The sequence below is a fragment of the Dendrobium catenatum genome, unplaced genomic scaffold, assembly GCF_001605985.2.
Source record: "Dendrobium catenatum unplaced genomic scaffold, ASM160598v2 fragScaff_scaffold_133, whole genome shotgun sequence".
In the NCBI taxonomy this organism is placed as follows: Eukaryota; Viridiplantae; Streptophyta; class Magnoliopsida; order Asparagales; family Orchidaceae; genus Dendrobium; species Dendrobium catenatum.
Genome location: NW_021318595.1, coordinates 5,860,733 through 5,881,613, shown reverse-complemented (window position 1 = coordinate 5,881,613; position 20,881 = coordinate 5,860,733). Strand labels below are relative to the sequence as shown.

The window sequence follows — 20,881 nt, the reverse complement described above, 5'->3', positions numbered from 1 at the left end:
ATAATGTCTTGGAAATATATTGAGTGCTGAGCTTGCTGGTCGGAGTTTTTGGCCCTCTCACTCCAGAAACTATTTTGTGCGGGGTCAGTATGTAGCTTGCGTTCAGATTGATTGCGCCTGAACTCCAATCACAATAGGCTATGTCTCCTGTACACAGGCTGTGTATCCAAGCCAAAAAAAGAGGGTGAAGGGGGTAATTAGGACTCAAGCGATCAAAACGCCAACAATCGGGTCAATCATATAGCTTGATTAAACCTTTCAAACTCCAGTGCATGCACACAAAAAAGTCAGAGAGAATGATCCCATCAGATCCAAAAATCTTGGTTGCCACGAAGGCCATCCAAGTATATGATGGTGGATTGTTGGCTTCACTCATCATTGTCCAGAAGGAAGAAAACCTTAGAGATGTGTAATCCAGAATCAACAAAGAATAGAAGGAAAAGATCATTCAGCTCTTCCAAATTCCTCCATTTTGTAGCCTTTAATCTGATAGATTCCTAACAGAGAGACAGAGAACAGAAGGAGAAATCGAAGCATAAGAGAAACAACAATTGCTTCTTTCTTTTCAAAGAAAATAAACCAAGGAGCAAGCAACAAAATAACAAAACTGCTTTTCCTTACTGTCGTACTAATGAATTTGTGCCATCATATTGATGGTAAGTGCATGTAATAATTGGCCAAAAAATTTTGATGAGAAGGATTCGACGAGCCATTCCAGACAACAGTTGGTTGCTCTGAAAAAGAGATAGACAAAATTTCTTCTTGAGCAAGCATCGAAATAAAATTAGGAAGCTCCCAGGAATTATGCTGAATTAAGTTTTTAACATGGTAATGAGAAAGTCTCGGCGGATTGAATATCTTAGAAAGAGCTTTACCATTACACCACGAGTCCTAATATATAGAGAGATTGCTATGAGGAGCGACAGAGCAAATGAGTTTCTACATTTTGGAAACCTGGGAAGGAGGACGTTTCCAAGGAGTGATAAATTTCCCTCTAAACTAAGTAGCAATGCCAGAATCATGATCAGACGCCATAACAAGGAACAGGTGAAGAAATGATAAAGTGAGTCGACAGCAGGCATTCCAAGACCCAACAATCTTAGGCTTACAAGTAGTATTCGAAGCAATAAAGTGCAATTTTTTATCTCCGATGTTGCCTTGAAACAAGAATCTAGAACAAAGTTTCTCAATGGCTTTACATGTATTTTTTGGTACAATGAAGCCTCTTATCCAATAAGTCAAAGTAATGAAAATAGTGAATTTGAGAAACTGGATCCTACCCACAAAAGATAAAAACTTAACTTTTCAATCATCAAGTAGAGTAAAAAACTTACTCAATAGTGGCTGAAAGTGAGAAGAGTTTAATTTTTTAGAGGAAATAGGGAGCCCCAAATAAGTGAGAGAGGAAGTAGTGTTAGAGATACCAAGGATAGAACATATATCTTTATGGTTTTGGGATTGAGGTGAGAATATAATAGAAATTTTATTGGGATTTATCTGGAGGGTTGAAGCATCATCAACAAAAATCTCAAGAATTCTTTTTAGGTTCCTAACATTTTGAGTGGAACTGGCACCAAACACCAAATGATCATCTGCATAAAGCAAATGATTATATTCATGTCCGTTAGAAATATGCCACTGAAAGGGGAGTGCCGATTATCCATAAGACATCATGAGATAGCGTCAATGACAATGCAAGACAATGAAGGGGAAAACAACAACCTTGTTTAAAACCTTCAAAAAGAGCCATTTAGACAAATAGAGATATAAACATCATTGATGCAACCCTTGATCCATCTCAAAAGCTCCTCGAGGAAGCCTTTTTGCCTCATCCGATTAATAAGAAAATCAATCGATACTAAATCAAATGCTTTCAGAATATCCAGCTTTGCACAAAAAAGATTTCTAGAGGTTTGAATTCTCTCAATATTTTGGAGGCAAGAATAATGTTGCTAGAAGAACATCTTTTATGAATAAAGCCAGTTTGAATTTCATGAATGATAGTGGGTAAGACTTTTTTTAGTATGTTAGCAAGAAGCTTTGCCATAATCTTGTAGAATACATTGCAAAGGGATATTGGCCTATGGTCAAAGATGCTTGAGGCAGGGGAGCATTTAGGAATTAAGATAATGGCAGTGGCCTTGACCCCTCTCAGGTGATGACCCGAGCTAAAATTTTTTTTAAAAGCATTACAAACTTTGAGCCCAACAATATCCCATGAGGTTATAAAGTTCTTTTTAAGTTTCACCTAGGGTTCAGTGTAAAAATTATCTTAAAATAACTTCATCTGTTTGAGATAGCTATCTCATTGTCTTGCTTTTTAGATTCTAACTATTGTATCATTTAATTATTGTTTTTTTATGATTTTTTTATGCATTTCAAAAAATTTTGTGGTCAAAAGTTGCCCTTTATAATCAAAATTGTTAATAATATATGATAGCTTTAAAAAAATTGCTGTTGGATTTAAAAAAAACATATTTATAACAATCATGATGACTTTGAAAAATCTACTTTCACTATCACAATTTTACAATTATTTTAACAAAATATAATCATAATCTCAAACAGGGCCTTAATTGCTACATAATTTGTTTAATTTATGTATTATGAATTCCATTTTTTAGTGGGTTAATATTTCTTTAAGTTGAAATTTTGTTAGAGAGTTTAACAATTTTTAGTTAATATAATCTCATTCTTGAATTTTTCACTCAATCAAGATTATGCTAATCTAGCTTTTGATTCATTTGGGTTCAAATTTAGGGTTAGTGCAAAGCTTCTTATTTATCATTGTGTTATAAGGTAGAGACATGGAGACAAGTGGAATAAAATGGCTTTGGATTTAGAGAAAATCTTTATTTTAACTCGTGCTTAAAGTAGAGGTTTTCTTAAACTATATGTTGGACCAAGAAGATACCTAAACATAAATACTTTGGGGATGGTTGAAGCAATTGCAATTTGTTCACTTGAAGAACTTTATGTTGAAAAGAAGAGACAATATCTCGTCTTTTTTAATTAAAAAGTCAAAATATGAAGCTAAGGCTTCATTTGGGATACCTTTTTTACTGTTTCTTAAAGCAATTTTTTTTTATAAAAATTAAAATGTTTGTACTAAAAAATTGTTTTAAGAAGAAGTAAGAAAGCCGCCCCAAACGAAGCCTAAGTCTTCATTTGGCGCAGTTTTCTTACTATATTCTAAACCAGATTTCTAGTGAAAAAAATTTTAGTTTGAAAATTTTTTGTACTAAAACGTTGCTTTAAAAATCAGCAATAAAGCTGTCCTAAATGAAGCCTACGACTACGTATAGGGCAAAGTGGATGTGAGAAGTTCCAACTTTCTTTTTTCTTTTTGGTTTAGGGTGGTGAATAAGATTACACTATCTCTTATATCCTCAAGTATAGGACTGCTCAGGTCTTCAATCCTTCTCTACATATGGCATTTGATCACTCTTTCTGAATTTAATTTAGATTTTATGGAGCAATGAAGATTTTCATTTCTTTTTTAGGAAAGTGTGGTTGGAAATTATGTCTAATCATCAATTATTTATTATTTTGAATGTTATTTTACTTATATTTTGGATTTGAAAATCATGAGATATTAAACTTGAACAATTAGATTTAAACCTGAAATTATTATAGAAATTATATTGTGCATTTTGTTGAATCATGTCTGTGGCACATCCGCACATACAAAATGATCTTCAATGCTAGAAGTATTTGGATGGATGAGTTATCCTAAGTCTTACCTAGTGTTCCACATGTAATCATCTTGAGTGAAAGATTAGGACTTCTCTCTCTAGAGGTTCTCTTATGCTCAAGTTAGTAAATGACCTTGCAGATGAATAAGTCTGAAACCAATTTAGCATAATTTTTATTATTGGGATGAAGAAGAGTTTTGAGAGGGATCTTTTATCTTGAATATAGAAGAAATTTCTAATTTCTTGAAAGAAAAGACTTCTTTTTTTGGTGCTTTAACAAACGTATTGTTGGTAGAAGAGTCATATCATCTCGAAGATTCATTTGAATCTAAAATGAATCTCTATTGAGATTATTTTTGATATTTTGATTGATCGAAGTATATCGAGCTAAGGCATTATTTTTTAGAATCATGCTAGGCTATTATGCCTTTAGTATTGATAGATGATGGGTAGAGATAGGGCTGTCAAAATCGGGTAATGGATTGTGTTTAGGTCGAACCCGGAACTAGTTGAGCGGACCCATTTTTGCATACAGGTCTGATTTTCAACCCAACAACCCGCACGGGTTGCTGGGTTGACCCGACCTGCCTTAGGAGGGGTGAGGCATTAGCCACTCAATGTGACGGTGGGGTGGGCAGTTGACGCGATGGCAGGGCAGGCAGTCAACACCACACAAGCACTCAACGGGACTCGAGCAGTGCGGGCACTCGATGCATGGACAAAGAGCTCACTCGACACGACATGGGCAGTTATACTCGTTTTTCTCGGGTTAATCTGGCTTGACTTCGGGTTTTCAGGTCAACGCGAACCGATCTGTTTCGAAATCGGGTGGTCTAAATCGAAATTTTCGGGTCGGATTCAAATTGGATTTTCCTGTCGTGTCAAATATTGACACTCCTAGATAGAGGTATAGTGTCTCAAGAATAAGATAGTTGGAACCACAAGATTAGTGTCAATTAGACTTATTTCATCAAAATTGATATAAGGCTAGCTTGACATAAATTTTAATTCAATGTCAGTAATTTGGAAACTAGAAAGATCTCTATCATGTCTAAACTTCATCATGGAAAGATCATGGAGCACAAATGTTGATGTCCTTGATAAAATTGTTTGAATTAATTGAAAACTACTTTTGAATTGATTTGCTTGCATCAGAAAATACTTCAGAGCTGCAAGCAATTCTTGAAAATCGTAGAATTTGGAACAACAGAAAACTTTCAAATTGAATAATATCAATTGGATGTAGGTAATTCCAAAGCCTGAAACTTCCAACTTCGCAGCCTTACCATTCCAGCAAAGGTCCATGTGATGACATGAAGAGCATCTTTACGCTTAATTATGCAAATTAATTGTTAAGCCAAAGCTTTCTGCTGTACATACAATCATAATGTCTCTGTCACAATCATAAATGCTATGATATCAAAATTATTACTCCTCAGTTGGACTTTTCTATAAATCTGAAAGCCACTTCTGTCACTGAATCTGTGGCTGTTTGTGATGCTGAATGGAGCAGCTACATAAGAACAAATTCTGTGATTATATTTATTTCATTTCATTTGGAGAAAATCGTAGAAGCTGTACTGTAAACAATTTAAAATGTTAAAACCAGAAAGAGGTGATCGAGCACAGCAATTTGTGACAAGCTGGACTATACCGTGCAGATATACGAGTGGGGTTCTGTATATTTTTTTATAAGGTTAATGTTTACTTGTTTATATTTAAAGAGAAAGTTAAAAGGGGGAAAAAAAGCACTTATTGTTAGTTCTTATGTAAGAGAATTTCAGGCATTTAGAAAGCTAAGGAGGGGGTTTGGTGTCAACTTAGGCTTCATTTGGGACGGCTTTTTTACTGCTTGAAGCAGCTTTCTAGTACAAAAACTTTAATTTTTATACTAAAACGCTGCTCCAATAACAACAAAAAAGCCGTCACAAACAAAACCTTAGTCGTCGTTGGGTGAACATATAATTTGTATTGTGCAGAATTTATTTAAATACAATGACTTTTTACATTTGAACTGTTTTACCTCTCTGGCACATTAGAATGCTCGCAATGGTGGAGTCAGTTGCACATTCGAGTTTTTACGTGAAAATTTCGGAAAGGGAAAAAGCACGGTGTCTGATTCTGTTGAAGTAATTTCACTATTTCTTTTTTTTAGTTTTAAATGATGATCTTTCTTGTGTTTGAAAAAATGTTAATCAATAGGAATTTCATAATAGAAGTTAAAAAAGCACTGTGGTATTGAAATTTTATTCAAAAGATCATTTGCTATATATTTGGTGTTGTTAATTTAAGGGAGGGGATGTAAGAGACAGATAAATTCAACTTAATTCTTAGTACTAAGGTAAGGAGTAAGAGAAGATATTGATAGAACACATCTATCTTTTAAGTAATTTTTAATAGAATATTTATTTTGAGATGAATATAATACACAATTTAAATAATTATTTTCAAAAAAAAAATTCATTTTAAAATAAATCAAAAGATCATTTGCTATACATTTGGTGTCCTTAACTTAAGGAGGGGATGTAAGAGACAGATAAATTCAACTTAATTCTTAGTACTAAGGTAAGGAGTAAGATAAGATATTGATAGAACACATCTATCTTTTAAGTAATTTTTAATAGAATATTTATTTTGAGATGAATATAATACACAATTTAAATAATTATTTTCAAAAAAAAAATTCATTTTAAAATAAAACATTAACTAATTTAGTTGATAAATATATTAAGAATTAATATTAAAATCCTAAGATCAACTTCCTCATGTTATAAACAAATTGCTCCTCAAATATCATTATCTAACAATTTTATTGAATAAGGTATAATCGAAATCCTCTAATTTCCCTATTTTAAGTGAATTTTAACTTAATGCGCTCGAATATGAATTAACGACTTAGAGTAGTCGAGTTTGTATAGTGAAAAGTTCAACGATGATTGCGGCTGACAGTAGTGTAGGCTGATAGCTGCCGGCAGTGGTGGTTGGTTGCAATCGATGGTGGAGGCCGTCGGCTAGTGGCGGTGGAAAGTGGTGACAGCGGTCGGTGGTTGGTTTACTTCAAAAATGAACTAAAATGATTTATACTATAATTATTTTATTTTACTTTGTATTCCTTTTTTATCCAATCAAACATTTAGATTTTTAAAACCTCTACATTTAAAATACTTTACACAACTTTGTATTCCAACCAAACGGTTCCTTAGAGTAATCATGTTCAAATTGATGGCCAAAGATAAAAGCTCACAATCACAAATCAACTATTTTATTTGCTAGCATTAGGGGTGTCAATTTTTGACATGACCCGAAATACGACACGAACTCGACCTGAAAAATTCAGGTTCGGGTCAACCCGAACCCGAAACGGGTCGAGTTCGGGTTCAACAAATCAACCCGTTTTAAAAATCGGGTCGGGTTGACCCAGCAACCCGAAATTGACCCGAAAGTGACAAAAAAACTCATATTTGACCCGAAAACACGAGATTGACCCGATTTTGACCCAAAAATCGAATATTGACCCGAAAATTAGCAATTTTAGGTCAACTTCGAGTCATTCGTGTCGGGTAGGGTTGACCCGACCCGAATCAGGTCGGGTTGAGTTCTGGAAACCTGACCCGTTTTTTAAAATGGGTCCGGTTCGGGTTGACCCGAACAGTTCTGGGTTCGACCCGAACCCGACCCGCTGACCCGAATTGACACCCCTAACTAGCATTCTTCATCTCAACTATTTTATAAAGATGCTTTGGCATTCTTTGATGTGGACTATTTTATAAAGTGGTGTTGGCATTCCTTGATGGGATTAACATTGAATGCACATAAAATTACAATGTAATGTCCATACAAATTATTGCATGTGATAAAAATAAAAATTGTTTTTTTCCTGGTCATTATATTTATCTCTTCTTGGTATTACACATGTATTTTTATTTTTTTAATTATGCTTATTGTTATTTTATTAGATTTAATTATGTTACTATAAGCTTCAATTGATTTTAAATAATTTATGCTGTATAATTTTTAAAGCATTTATAAAATTTAAAGTTTATCCTGATCTGAAATTTAGTTGTGATATTCTCACATATTTTTTTTTCTTATCGTACTTATCACCCATATTACTAAATATTACATTATATATAAATCACATGTTATCAACTAACAAAAATAAGAAATAGAGGTTGATATATCATCACGAAATTATCTTGATCCGGCACGAATCTCAAAGCAAAAATCAAGATGGAAACTTAAAAAATTAAAATTGGGATCATGTAAACTCTTATTTCAACAAACTTATAGTTGAAATGAACGTCTCGGAAATACAAACCCAACAACACCAAATTTGACTCAATCTGAGCCCAAATGAGTCCTAATCAAAGACCCAAAGCACATTTGAAAGGTTCAAACCATAATTTGGATGATCAAACAGTTTTTAAACATGACATGCTTATAGACGAATCGAGTGGCTCGGAGAGACGAATCCAACGAGTCCAAGATCGTCGAATTTTGATATCATTAAGACATTCAAATGCCCAATAAATGATCTATGATCAAAGGATTCAACATCGGTCGTCCATTCAAACCACACACAATTTACCCTTGATCTTCCTGCTATTTACTGGTTATGCCACTCTCAGAAAATTATAAATAGACTCCTCATTCTTCATTGAAGAAGGAGGGAAGCAAGGAGGAAGAAAGAGACCCAAGAGAATCCTCTTTGACCACCGCCAGACTTTCACTCGGCAGCCGACCGACACCGAACTTTTGCCCGATCACCAACTGATGCAGCAATTAAGTAAGGAAGAAAGAATAGAAGAAAGAAAACGAAGAGAAGAAAGAGAGATCTTTTGTTACCAAACTCTTCCTCGACCACCACCGGGCTTCCACCCGGCAGCCTATCGACATCGGAGTTTTGCCCGGATGCCGACTAACATCGGACTTCTACCCGACGTCAGACTTCTGCCCGTTGCCGGATTTCTACCAGTCGCCGGACATCCGTCAGACTTCTATCTGATGCTGGACTTATGTCCATCGCTGGACTTCTATCTGACATAGTCCTTCAAACCTCAGTCGTTAGACAACGGTCATTATGACCTCAGTCGCCTGCCGACTATGGTCCTTCCGACTTACGTCGCCCACAGACTACAGTCCTTCTGACCTCCGCTGCCAGATAATGGTCATTATGACCTCCATTACTCGCCGACTACGGTCCTTCTGACTTCCGTCACCCGACTGACGATCTTTATGACCTCCATCGCTCGCCGACTACGGTTCTTCTAACTTAAGTCGCCCACCAATTACAATCCTTTCGACCTCTATCGCCAAACTATGGTCCTTCTGACCAAACGAACACTTCAACATTGATTCTTTGTATTCTCACCATGCAATGTACTCCATATGATGTACATCAAGCCAAGGCCTCCCTAAACCTACAAAACTATGATTTTAAATTTTATATTTGTCTACCGTTGTGAATACTCCAGGACGCAACATGTGTAAACATAATTTTAGAAAAATATACGAAATATATATAAGATTGAGAATCTATCATAGAGAGAGAGAGAGAGAGAGAGAGATTATCATAAGAAACTCTAATTTGTATTTTAAAATTCTAGGATATATTTAGGATAGATGCAGCATTTTATAAGAAAATATTTTACTTTTAATATTTATTTTGTGTATACTATTTTAATCAAGATGGTGAAAATCAGATCATACAATGAATCAGAAGAATAAGAGGTTTACAGTTCAACCGGTTGAACCGGGACGAACCGGATGATGTAATAAATAATAAGATTATTAAAATTAATAAAAATTACCATAATATAAATTTTGAACGCATTTGCTAATTAACTTAATTTATCTACAAAATATGAATAAATGGAGCTTTATTCATTTACAATTCAAAAATTAGAAAAAAAAAATCAAATCATCTACCCACATTAACTCTTTCAATAAAAACTAAAAAATAAAATAAAATTTTATCAAAACTCTAGCACGAAATTTCATTGGGCATACTAATAAGTATCGAGAACAATGCAAAGCCCGGCTTAAGCAACTGAAAAGAGTGAGGTGAAATGTGAAAAGATAGTTGGGGCTGGCAGCCGCGGTCAAAAAAGCGCAGAAAAGCGCCGCGTAAGCCGCAGCTTTTCTGCTTTGCTCGCGCGGCGCGGCTGTCGGGTCTCATAAGACCTCTAAAAGATACGGATTAGATTCAGGTTCATCTGACGTCACCCAGCGTCAAAAGTGAGGCGATATAGCTATTGTATAAAAATAAATATTTAAAATGATTTCTGATTTTTTTAAAATGTGTTCTAAAATTTAAGTTAAATTAGTTTTAGAAGTTTAGAAATTTATATGGAAAAGAGATAATTTAAACCACCAAAATGCTCTAGGGAGCGTTGCGGTGCAGGGGACATCGGCGATGCGGTATTGAGCATTATATTTGAGAGCCAAATTAAGGGTAGAGCTGCGGCGGCTAAGTTTATTGTTCAGAATATTCTTGAATGATATGGAAGATTCTAAGTAATGTTGTGGCGCTGGGGATGTAGTCGCTGCGATGCTAGGTCGAAATGAGTATTAAAAAAATAAATATCTTAATCAATTTGCTAACCACCATTCCTTTGCAGCCATTCTTGATGGAGAAGAAGAGAGGACGAAAATATATATTAGAAAGAGAAAGAGAGGTTTTGGAGGCCGAAAATGTAAATTTGTGTGGTTAGCTAATGAACAAATTTTACTTGTTTGAGGTAGGCATGCAACCTATGATCTATTTCTGATTTCAATTCAAGTGCTCCAATAAAAATATGCTTGAAAAATGAATTTTTCTTAAGTTTGGAAAAAGTTTCATCGCCTAACTTTTAGTGTATTATTATATACTCTATTTTTGAAATTTAAATTATAAGAATACAAATTACCACTAGTTGGTTTGCTCTGATGAATTTATGAAAATTATGGATAAATGGGTTGCTTCTGAACTTCATTACAATTGACAAAATGTGTTAGCTTTATATTTTACACAGTCTTTGTGAATTTTATAATATTCTTAAAAAAATTGAGTAGGCATTTAAAAGTTGGAGGAAACTTTGGTAAACCAAAATAATTCTTAAGTATATGTTTTAATTTCATAATTGTATATTACATATACATTATCATGCATTTCAAAATATTCTGAAGTTCTGTTTTAGAACCCAAAACCCAAGCATGGGGCGCGCTGCCCCCTGCGACCCGTAGAAGCTCATTGTCGTGCTCAACCAATGGATTTGAGGTTTTAGTCAACTTTACAACCCGTAGGAAAGTAAAGCAAGAGCAAAACAAACAAGAAATAAAAAATAGAAGATAAGAAAATCAATATTTAACGTGAAAAAAATAAAAAATAAAAAATAAAAACTATGAAGTCACACCACACTAAGAAATCCACAACAAATATGGGAGAAATTGTACAAATTTATCTTCTCACACTCTCTCCTTGTCTCTCTTGTCTTCTCACATTGTTCAACACTTATAACATACAAAGAAACACACTTAAATACTTCAAAGGGCACAACCCTTCAAGTGAAAAAATAAAGGATGAGGAAGAACAACAGCTCTACCTAACCCGCACACTGTGGCATTGTACCCACAACATCTCGGGGTTGAATTCTGTCTCGCAGCTCGCATCACTGTGGTGTTGAACTACAATGTTATATAATTGAGTTCATATTGTTGCGACATTGTATTCTCTATCTTAGAGGGGATCCACAACGCTTTGGAGTTAAATTGCAATGCCACGGTGCTTCAACAATGTATAGCTCCACAACGCTTTGACCCCCAAACGCGTTCCTCATTAAGCTCGATCGATAGAATTAATGTTTGAGTCAATAGTGCAACATAATTGATCAACATAATTAGTCTCCGCCAAAACCTAACACAACCCCGTTGATTAACACAATCATAATCCATAATTATACATTGTGCCTCAATATTTGGACCCAGAAAAATATGCGATGGCTTTTGCTCTGCTAGAGTTTCTTCCATCCTAGTCGATCTCCTCCGCTGCACTCTTTTCCTGGCCTCTCCGACGCTAGATTTGGATTCAGGCAAGTTTCTTTTTTCCTTTCTTTTATGGCTTTTTCTATTGTTTCAGTTTTTCCCTTTCGGTTTTCCGTCGGCTATTTTGGTATATGGTTGTTAACTGCCTCATTGATCCCAGCTTTTTGAATGGGAAGAACTCCTATCATTTCTTTAGAGATACTTTATTTGGTGGTTCACCTTCTTTGATTTTTCCAGACCTCAAAATCACTTCTCATTATGGGTTGCCATCGTTGTGGATTTCTAAAAATGAAATTTTAGGGCTTGCTGGCCCTTTGAAGTTCACCTTGGTGGAAAAATTCTCTTCGGGTAGACACTCTATCGATGATATTCGAAAATTCTTCTTTAATCTCAAGCTTAATGGTGAAGTCTCGGTTACTATTCTTAATCTGAAGTATGTGTTGATTAAGCTACTTAATAATTTAGATTATTGTTGAGTGTTTTCTCATCGTTCTTATTTTGTGAACAATTGCTTAATGAAAGTGCTCAAATGATCTCCTACATTTGATATTGAAGTAGAATCCCCCATCATTTTGATTTGGGTCTCATTTCCCAACCTTAGACCGCCCCTCTTCTCTCCATGAATCCTTCATGGCCTTGGTTCCCTATTTGGCTGGCCTCTTAAAACGGATAATGCCACTTTGTGTGGTACTCGGTTGTCGGTTGCCCATGTTTTGGTATAGTTAGAGTCACCAAATAATTTCCAGATCAGGTGTGGGTTGGTCCCAAAAACATGGGTTATGTCCAGTTTGTGCTTATGGAGGATTTCCCTTCCTATTATTCTCCCTGCAAATCGCTTGGACAATCAAAGTTGGGTTGTAGCATCTTAAACCCCCATATTCTTAATATTCCCTATGTTAATACTCTCTCGGGTAATGTGGGTGTTATGCCTTCTATTTATGAGCATAATACTAGGCAAGCTAATGGTTATATGGTTTAGCTTTGCAGAATAATGATGATGTTTCTAGTGCGAGCCATTTGGATAATGTGCTTTTGATCTCTAGTGAAGCAGATCTTTTGGTGGAGCATGACCCCTGTTGTTCCTCCTGTGGTTATTCCGGTTTTGGAGAATATTGGCTATGTTATTTCTAAATTTGGTTGGAATTGCTTCTCCTTCTCCTGTTATTAACAATATTGTAACTCTTTGTGGTTCTCCTTTGGTGGATTTGGCGTGTTCCATCCAAGAGGCTAGTGAGGATATAAATAAGGAGGATGTTAATAATGGATGGTTGTAATTTTAAACTTGTTGATTCTTCTGTTGTTGTTGAGAAGGTCCATCATGAACTTGTTTCATAATCTTGTCATGAGAATGTGGATGTGGTGAATATGAGATTGTGTGATGTTAACATGACAGTTGATGACAATTTAGCTCTACCACATGTTGCTTCACCTGTTGCTGCTGTTGAGAAGGATTCAAAGGAAATTGTTATTGGTTTGTCTCATGATAAGTTGAAAGTGGTGAACATGGGGATTTGTTATGTTAACATGGTGGTTTTGAATGACTCCTAGTGGAGTGGTTGTTGCTTCTGATAAATCTCCATTGTTCTTTGGATCTGATTTTGTCTCCTAATGTTATGGATGCAGATGAGAGTGTGCCACTTATTGATGTTTTAGTTTCTCTTATTTCTAATGATGGTTTGAAAGTTCAATTGGCATTGAACGTGGTGGATTCTTTTGTAGACCAATCTAATTGGCTTGATGTGTACTTTTCCTCCCCTTGCGAGGGTGATGAGGAGGACTTGGATCGGCATGAGGATGAGCTTCATGTGAGGTATAATTTGAATGTGGGTCGCATAGTTGAAAAAGCTTTTTCCCATGGGAGTGGCAAACACCGTATGTGGAAATATAAAAAGAAGTCATTATTGTTGTTTTTGTTTTTTTCTTTTGCTGTTGGCCCTCCCCTTGGTTGATGTTTTTCCCTTGGTTATTGTGATTTTTTTGGTGTTGAGCTTTGTGGTTTTGTTTGGCTTTGGGTGTGCCTGTTAGGCTTTGTTGGATTGGCTTTGGGTGTTTTGGGTTGAAGGCTAGGTTGTGGGTTGTGGTTGGCTTTCGACTACATTGTTTGGGTTTGAGAAAGACTATGGTGTTGGGTTGGGGGTCAGGTGGTACTTTCTCTTGTGGTGGTTGATTGGTTCTGCCTCTGTTGGTTGGTTGGGTGGTCTATTTGCCTTCAACATTTTCATTTACATGTTTCTTCCTTCCAGATTGATGTTTTGTTGGATCTTTGCAAGTGTTAGCACTAGCTTTTTCCTGATACCAGCTCATGAATGACTCTCTATGTGGTCCTGGCTTTTGATTAATTTGTTGTCTTTTCTTTTACTTGATTATTGTATTTATATTGAATCAAAGGCTCATAAATTTTGTTGTAAATGATGTATTTTTATAGGGCTTTGAATTCATTGACTTGTAACATTGCTTTGCATTAATGCTTAGGTTTCTATAAGTGGATTTTATCCAAAAAAAAAATCAAATTCCACAAAATAACTAAGTAAATGATATGAATAAAACAACAAATTTTATGCAAAAATGTTAAAAGTTAGCTCCATCAACATCTATAAAAGTATAGGAATTGTATTGGTTTCAAAGTTGCAAAAAAAAAAAAAAATCCAAATTCAATTTAACAAATATTTATTAAAAATCTAGAATCAAATCATAAAATCCTCATAAAAAACATGAAATCCCTGAATAATATATTTTCTTAAATTTAATCTACTTTTTGAGAATTTTACTTGAAACAAACTTAAACTTCTACCAGTAGAGACCATCCAAAAATTTCTTCTATAGAATATGCTGAAGAGGCAATTGATTTTTATGATATATTTTCTATGGATAAATTGAGAATTACTAATAAACAAAAAGATTGCAAAAATTTTTAATTTTATTAAGATAGTCATAAAAATGCTCTTTCTTACAGCTCAATCAATATTAACAATTTTGCCTTTTTGTCAAGAAGAATTTTCCCTCATCTTTAAATAAATTAAATACTTCATTTTGAATAACAAGTCTTTCTTGCATGAATCTACTATGGCTTTTTATCTAGGCTTCATCTAAAATAGTTATGCTGATGGCTTGATGCTGAGCTCTTTGTTTATCTCCATACTCTTACATTTAAATACAAACTAAGTGCTCTATAAAATTATCCACAAAATTCTGCAACAACAAAGAAAAACATTCTCAAACAAGAGAACAAAATTTTTAAATTGTTCTCTAAAGATCAACAAATCAGAAGTTAAAGTTCAATTGAAACTAATCAATCTGCTCTAAGAATAACTAAGCATTAAAGAGGAAAACTTGGCAAGAAATAACAACAAACATAAAAAAAGGAACTAAATATATCCTCTTGCCTCTTAACCCACAGGCCCCCACTTTGCAACATCATTTCCCCACATGGCACAAAAGCAGAACTACCAAAATTTGAAACCACTGGAGAAAAGGTGGAAGAGGCCTGATTCCTCCAGTCTTTTTCCCCACAATACACAAACCTATCTCCTACTTTCTCTTTTTCACCTTCTCCTTTACTTCATATCATATTTGGCCTGCTCTCAACATAAGAAAAAAGATTCAAGCATCATTCCATGCAGCATAAACAGGCGTTTGAGCCATAGGAACTGAACTCCTAAGCTGGTTCGATGTCGGCCCCCAGGAAATCAGTTGCGTTGTAGGACCGACAAACTTGGTCGACAGAGGCGGCATCGAGGCCATAGGAAGAACACCATAGCTTGTGCTTCGTTCCCTTGAGCTGCTCGAGTCACCAGTCGCCAAAGATACAGTATTCATTCTGTTGGGATTATTCTCCATGCCTTGCTCTTCTGAACTCCAACTTTCCATTCCAAAAAACCCATGGAAATTTGCCAAGAATGAACTGTTCTGATGATTGCCATTAGCTGATATAGATTGGTGATCCAGTGGTTCTGAGTTTGCTGGAGCTTGCTGTGGTGACTGGTAGAGTGTCATTCTCCAATCAGATGCACTGGTGTTGTCTTCAGTAGAATCAAGTTCTCTACTGTTGTGTTGATCTGTCAATGCTACATTGTCGATAATTTCGATAACTCCATTTCTTCGAGCAAGTTCGCCGGACAATAGAGTGCTACTTGCCATGATCTTATCAACATCATATCTTGACATGATGAAATTTGTTACAGCATTCGTTCCGCGAAATTTGATTGCAGCAATGTCATAAGCTTCAGCTGCTTCTTCTTGTGTACCTGGGATTATAATTTACTTTAAGTCAGCAAGATCTGGTAATATGGACATGGTGGATTAGTCAAACAAGAGTTTTGTAGCCACAGAAGAATCAGCCTTATAAAAAGGAGATGTACTGTTGAGAGATAATTAAAGAATTATGAAAAAGCAGTTGTTAGTCTGAAATGGCTTATTCTGAATGTTCTTTTTGAATGACAGGTAAGGTACATTGACAAATTTTGAGAATAAGCCAGAAACAAAATAGCATCAAGCATTTGAGAAAATTAAATGGAATGTATTGTAAAAAGAATTAGAGGAGCTAACCAAAGGTTCCAAGGTAAAGATCTTTGTTTCCTGAGACTCTCCCAATGCGAGCTTGCCATCTTCCATGTTGGTGATGCCTAAATGATGGCATGATGAAACTTATATGAGTAATCAAAATGAAGAAATAAATGGTTTTCTATGACTAAAAAAAGGATATAAAGCAAGAAAAGACCTAGTGACTCCGCGATATATAGAAGCCCCTCTAGAAAATCCACTGCTTTTCCTGCAAGCAAGAATGGTTTGAGAAGTTAAAAACATTATTAAACATGGATGATTTATGTGATGAAGAAAGTTGTGTTCACCTTCTTAAGTGTGCAACATATTCCTGCCTACTCATGTTCTTCATTTGTACAAGCTCCTCCTGGTAATCCTCCAGCTACATGAAACAAATACACATAGTTACATATACAGGAAATCATTACTGAAAACCAGAAAGAAAATAATTCTTACAGAGAAATTGATGTGGGTGGCAAGTCCCCAATACTTTAATGCAGCCAAGTCATAGGCCCTAGCAGCTTTCTCTTCCAAATCATAACCCCCTAAAGTTTACAAAATGCAAAGAATAGGAGTTTGAGCATTGAGGAGGAAGTTTAATGAACAAGTCATGAAAATCTCAAATAGAAAAGAAAGGCGCATATTTTTGGTAAAGAAAGTAGAGGCATACCCAAATAAACTATTGTTGAAGTTTTTTGTTTCATGGTACCCCAAGGAAAGAACATGACAAGGAACCAAAGTTAGATAAAATATTAACAAACTTTATAAAGGGAAATAAAAAAAAAAAAAGACCACAAAGCTTCAAACAAAGATTTTTCTTAACCAACCTTGTCTTCCCTTCCTTGTCTGCCCTTCCTTCTTGCAACTGTTATCCCAAAGGTGAGCTTCATATCTACCTGTCCATCTATGCCTTCATCATCACATAAAACAACACATTAAATATCTTAAAGAAAAAAAAGAATTTTGCATGCTCAAAGTAAGATGAAGATAGAATAAAATACCTTGTAACTCCTCTGTATTGAGAAGTTCTCTGGCCAAATGTATCAATGGACTTCCTGTGAACTGGCTGCTTCTCAGCTCCTTTTCCATTTGCTCTCTTCTTTGAATGCTCCAAAGCCAACTGCTCATTTTCTGAAGCAGAAGTGATCTGCTGCTGTGGAGCAGTTATACAGCTAGATTGAGATCCAGGGCTCATGGATAAGCTCAAGGGCTTGAGATCACCATGCCTCAGTAATCCAAGAGAGCTAAAACCCATCTCTCTTTCATCACTAACTCCTTCATTGCTTTGGAATCTACAATCGGACATTTGATCTCCGACCAATGAACCCTGATACATCTCATGCAATGGCTGAAAGTAGTTTTGGTGCCTGAAAGGTTGTTGAAAGAGCTCAAGAGAATGGTTTTCATTGCTCTCGTGCTCTATGTTTTGTCCATAATACATACTGTCCAAGCTTAGAGCCATTGCTCCCCTGTCACTGTTGCTAAACGGATGGGTCCCCATGTTAGGACCACAGCCCAGGAAGTCTTCCAGTTTTGGGGATGGAGATGGCACCATTCCTTCACCAAAATGAGTAAAAGAAAGGAAAAGGAGAAGGCAAATTTAGAATGGAAGAGAAGTAGAAGAAGATCAACATATGAGAAAGAGAGAGAAAGAGAGGCTGACCTTCTTGTGATCTGCTGAAGGCTTCCATAATGCAGAGAGAACCATCAGACTTAACTGGCATGACTGATGAAAGCTGAGAGTAAAACCCTACATTCTCTCCATCAGCTCCATAGCAAATGCCAGAGCTGCTGAAATGGGGATAAGAAAGAAGAAAGTTGCTTGGAACAAAAGAGGAAGCGTTAGCCGGTGAAGATTGATGAGTAGCTTGAAGATTTGTCTGCTTAAGGGGATCTTGAGCAACTTCCATTCCCAGCTGAGGGGAGAGAGAGAAGCCCAACCAGTTGGTATTGTTCATGGACTTCATCTTTCTCACACACAAACTAAACTCAGGGGAGCTCAATCATTGGAGAGTACTAAATTTCATCATACATCCTACACGCTACTTCACCATCTTTATTGAAGCCTGGGTTTCTGTGTTCTCAAGAAACTCAATGCCTTGAACTGTTTCAGGGGGAGAATGGAAAGCAAAAGAAGTTGGGAGAGAGCTCAAGGACGGGCCCTTAAACAACGCAAAAAGAATGAGCTTTATCTACCAAACTACAGAGCATTGAAACATTGATACTACTACTGCTACGCCACTCCTGAAATCCTTAGGGATCTGTGTTAGGAGAAAGAAAGACCACGACTTTGGCTTTTCCCTTATTTCCTCATCCCTCCATGCCTTTTATTAAGCCTCTTAAAACCCTATCATAAACCTCTAATCGTAGAGCTACAATGTCAAGACAAAGCTGCCCTGCCGCTGCGAAGAAGACCTGGAAATTTACTTCCAAAGAGAATTTTCTTTTTAATTTAAAAACCTAGTTAGATAATTAATAATGATTTTTTTTTTAATGTTCGTTTTATGCAAAGAGTGTTGAGTTATTTGAAGTGTAATCAGATCATTGCTGGGAGAAATTATAAGGATATAGAATATCGTTTGGAGACTAACTAAAAATGTATCACGTTAGTGGTACCGAATAGTACTGAGTCATAGTACCGACCAAAGGGTTGACGTGAAGTATTCTTATTGTTCTCCAGACGGCGTTCAAGTTCCGCACAAAATAATTAGTGCAGTATACGCACTTCTAAATATTTTTGTATGCCTATAGTACAAATGTCAAATATCATAAGAATTTTACAATAAAATTAGCTCCCTAACAAATATTATACATTCGTATACATTGCAAGCATACACTTATGAGAGAGAGTATTTACTTTTATTTTGTTATTGTTAAATTTTATTTGTGAAATTTATGTATATGATGTTATATTTCATCAAATGATATCTTTAATAAAAAATAAAATAAAAATTAAATATTTAATATTAATCATTTATAAAATTTAATATTATGTCTATAACTCCATATGATAACATTAATAAATTATTATGAATGAGCATTAGATAGTATGCTTTTATAATATGGTATTAGCTTAATCTCACAAAGTTTGAGATTAGAAGAAGAAAAAATATATTTATTTGACAAGCTTAATGTTTTTAGTATTTAAAAAAATATCTTTTGTAATAATAATAATAGAATTTTATTAGTGTAATTTATTTGAGGGAGAATATAAATGAATTAAACTTTAAATTGTGCCAAATCTCTATCTTTTTTGCTCTTTCAATTTTGTTCTGAATAATAAGAGGAGAATTAGTGTATAAAGATCCTATCAATCCAAATTTAGAAAATGGGTTAATAAAAAGCCTTATTTCTGAGATTATACAGTGACTGATTTTATAAATTTAAATCCATAAATAAATACCATTTTAGCAAATAATTTTGATAGAGTTATATCAGAATGAAAACAATAAAGAGGGAATTGTGTGCATAGAGCAAAATTCTTATTTATTTATATATCTAATTTTTAATTTATGAATATATATTTTTATATCGTCTAAATATCTAAATCATATGAAAATATTTGCATAAAATATGCATTTTATTTTAGATGAGTTAATGTTAGTGATATTTTATGTGATTTAAAAATTTTGAATGATATATAAATAAATATAAAAATTTAAGCATTAGATATATAAACATATAATAAATCAATGATATATCTATAATTTCTCAAAAAAAAAAAACTATAAATAAATGATACAATCCCTCAAATATATAATACATGAAAATATAAATAGAAAAGACAATTTTTTCTCATAAGAAAAAATAGATTCCTATTTTTGAACTTTAATGAGCTTAATCTTCTATTATGCTGTCTTCTCATCATTATATAAATTATATATAGAACTACCATAACCTCAAGGTCACGATATAAGAAACTAAGCTAATGCTCTAAACTCTTGACGTTCTCTCTCTCTCTCTCTCTCTCTCTCTCTCTCTCTCTCTCACTCTCTCTCTCTTACCCACACATATTTGTTCATGGTCAGTAGATGACATAGATGGATGTGTAAGACTTATAACACTTTATGTTTTCATAGAAGAATCTAAAGATTTTGATGTTGAAAGAATGATAGTAAGACAATATTGTTGTGCCTTAAAAAAATAAATTTTCCTTAAAAACTTAGGTTTTATTTGGGACGGTTTTATTACTATTTCTTAAAGTAATTTTTTAGTACAAAATTTTAATTTTTTTACTAGAAAGTTACTATAATAAGCAGTAAAAAGGCCATCCCAAATGAAGCATTAGGATTTATTTGGGACAACTTTCTTACTATTTTCTGCGACAGCTTTTTAATACAAATTTCATTTTAAAATTACGAAATAGCAGTGGTTAAAAACTATCCCAAACAAAGACTTAATTTTTTTTTATTAAATTATAGCTCTAATAGAGTAGTGTTGACCATTGTTCAATACTGTAAAATTTAACTTTTCTAGACCTTATTAGTTATGATCAAACCAAAAAAAAAATCACATTAAAAATCAGACATTTTTTTATTTTTTATGGTATGAAAGCATGAAGATGAAAGGAGAAGAAGATAGAGCTTACTTAATTATTTTATCACTAAGAAGGATGCTTCATCATC

The 20,881-nt window shown here is 34.6% G+C and overlaps 1 protein-coding gene across 1 annotated transcript; it reads right to left on the bottom strand.

The window, feature by feature from the left end:
* Nucleotides 1-15,317: 15,317 nt before the first annotated feature.
* Nucleotides 15,318-18,223, bottom strand: LOC110107204 (AP2-like ethylene-responsive transcription factor ANT). Its single transcript, XM_020837398.2, has 9 exons — nt 17,920-18,223; nt 17,258-17,813; nt 17,084-17,166; nt 16,927-16,935; nt 16,713-16,801; nt 16,565-16,638; nt 16,435-16,485; nt 16,263-16,339; nt 15,318-15,961 (listed from the first exon to the last, which is right to left on the bottom strand). Exons 1-9 carry the CDS (start codon nt 18,221-18,223, stop codon nt 15,318-15,320), a joined length of 1,887 nt encoding a protein of 628 aa, XP_020693057.1.
* Nucleotides 18,224-20,881: the final 2,658 nt, after the last annotated feature.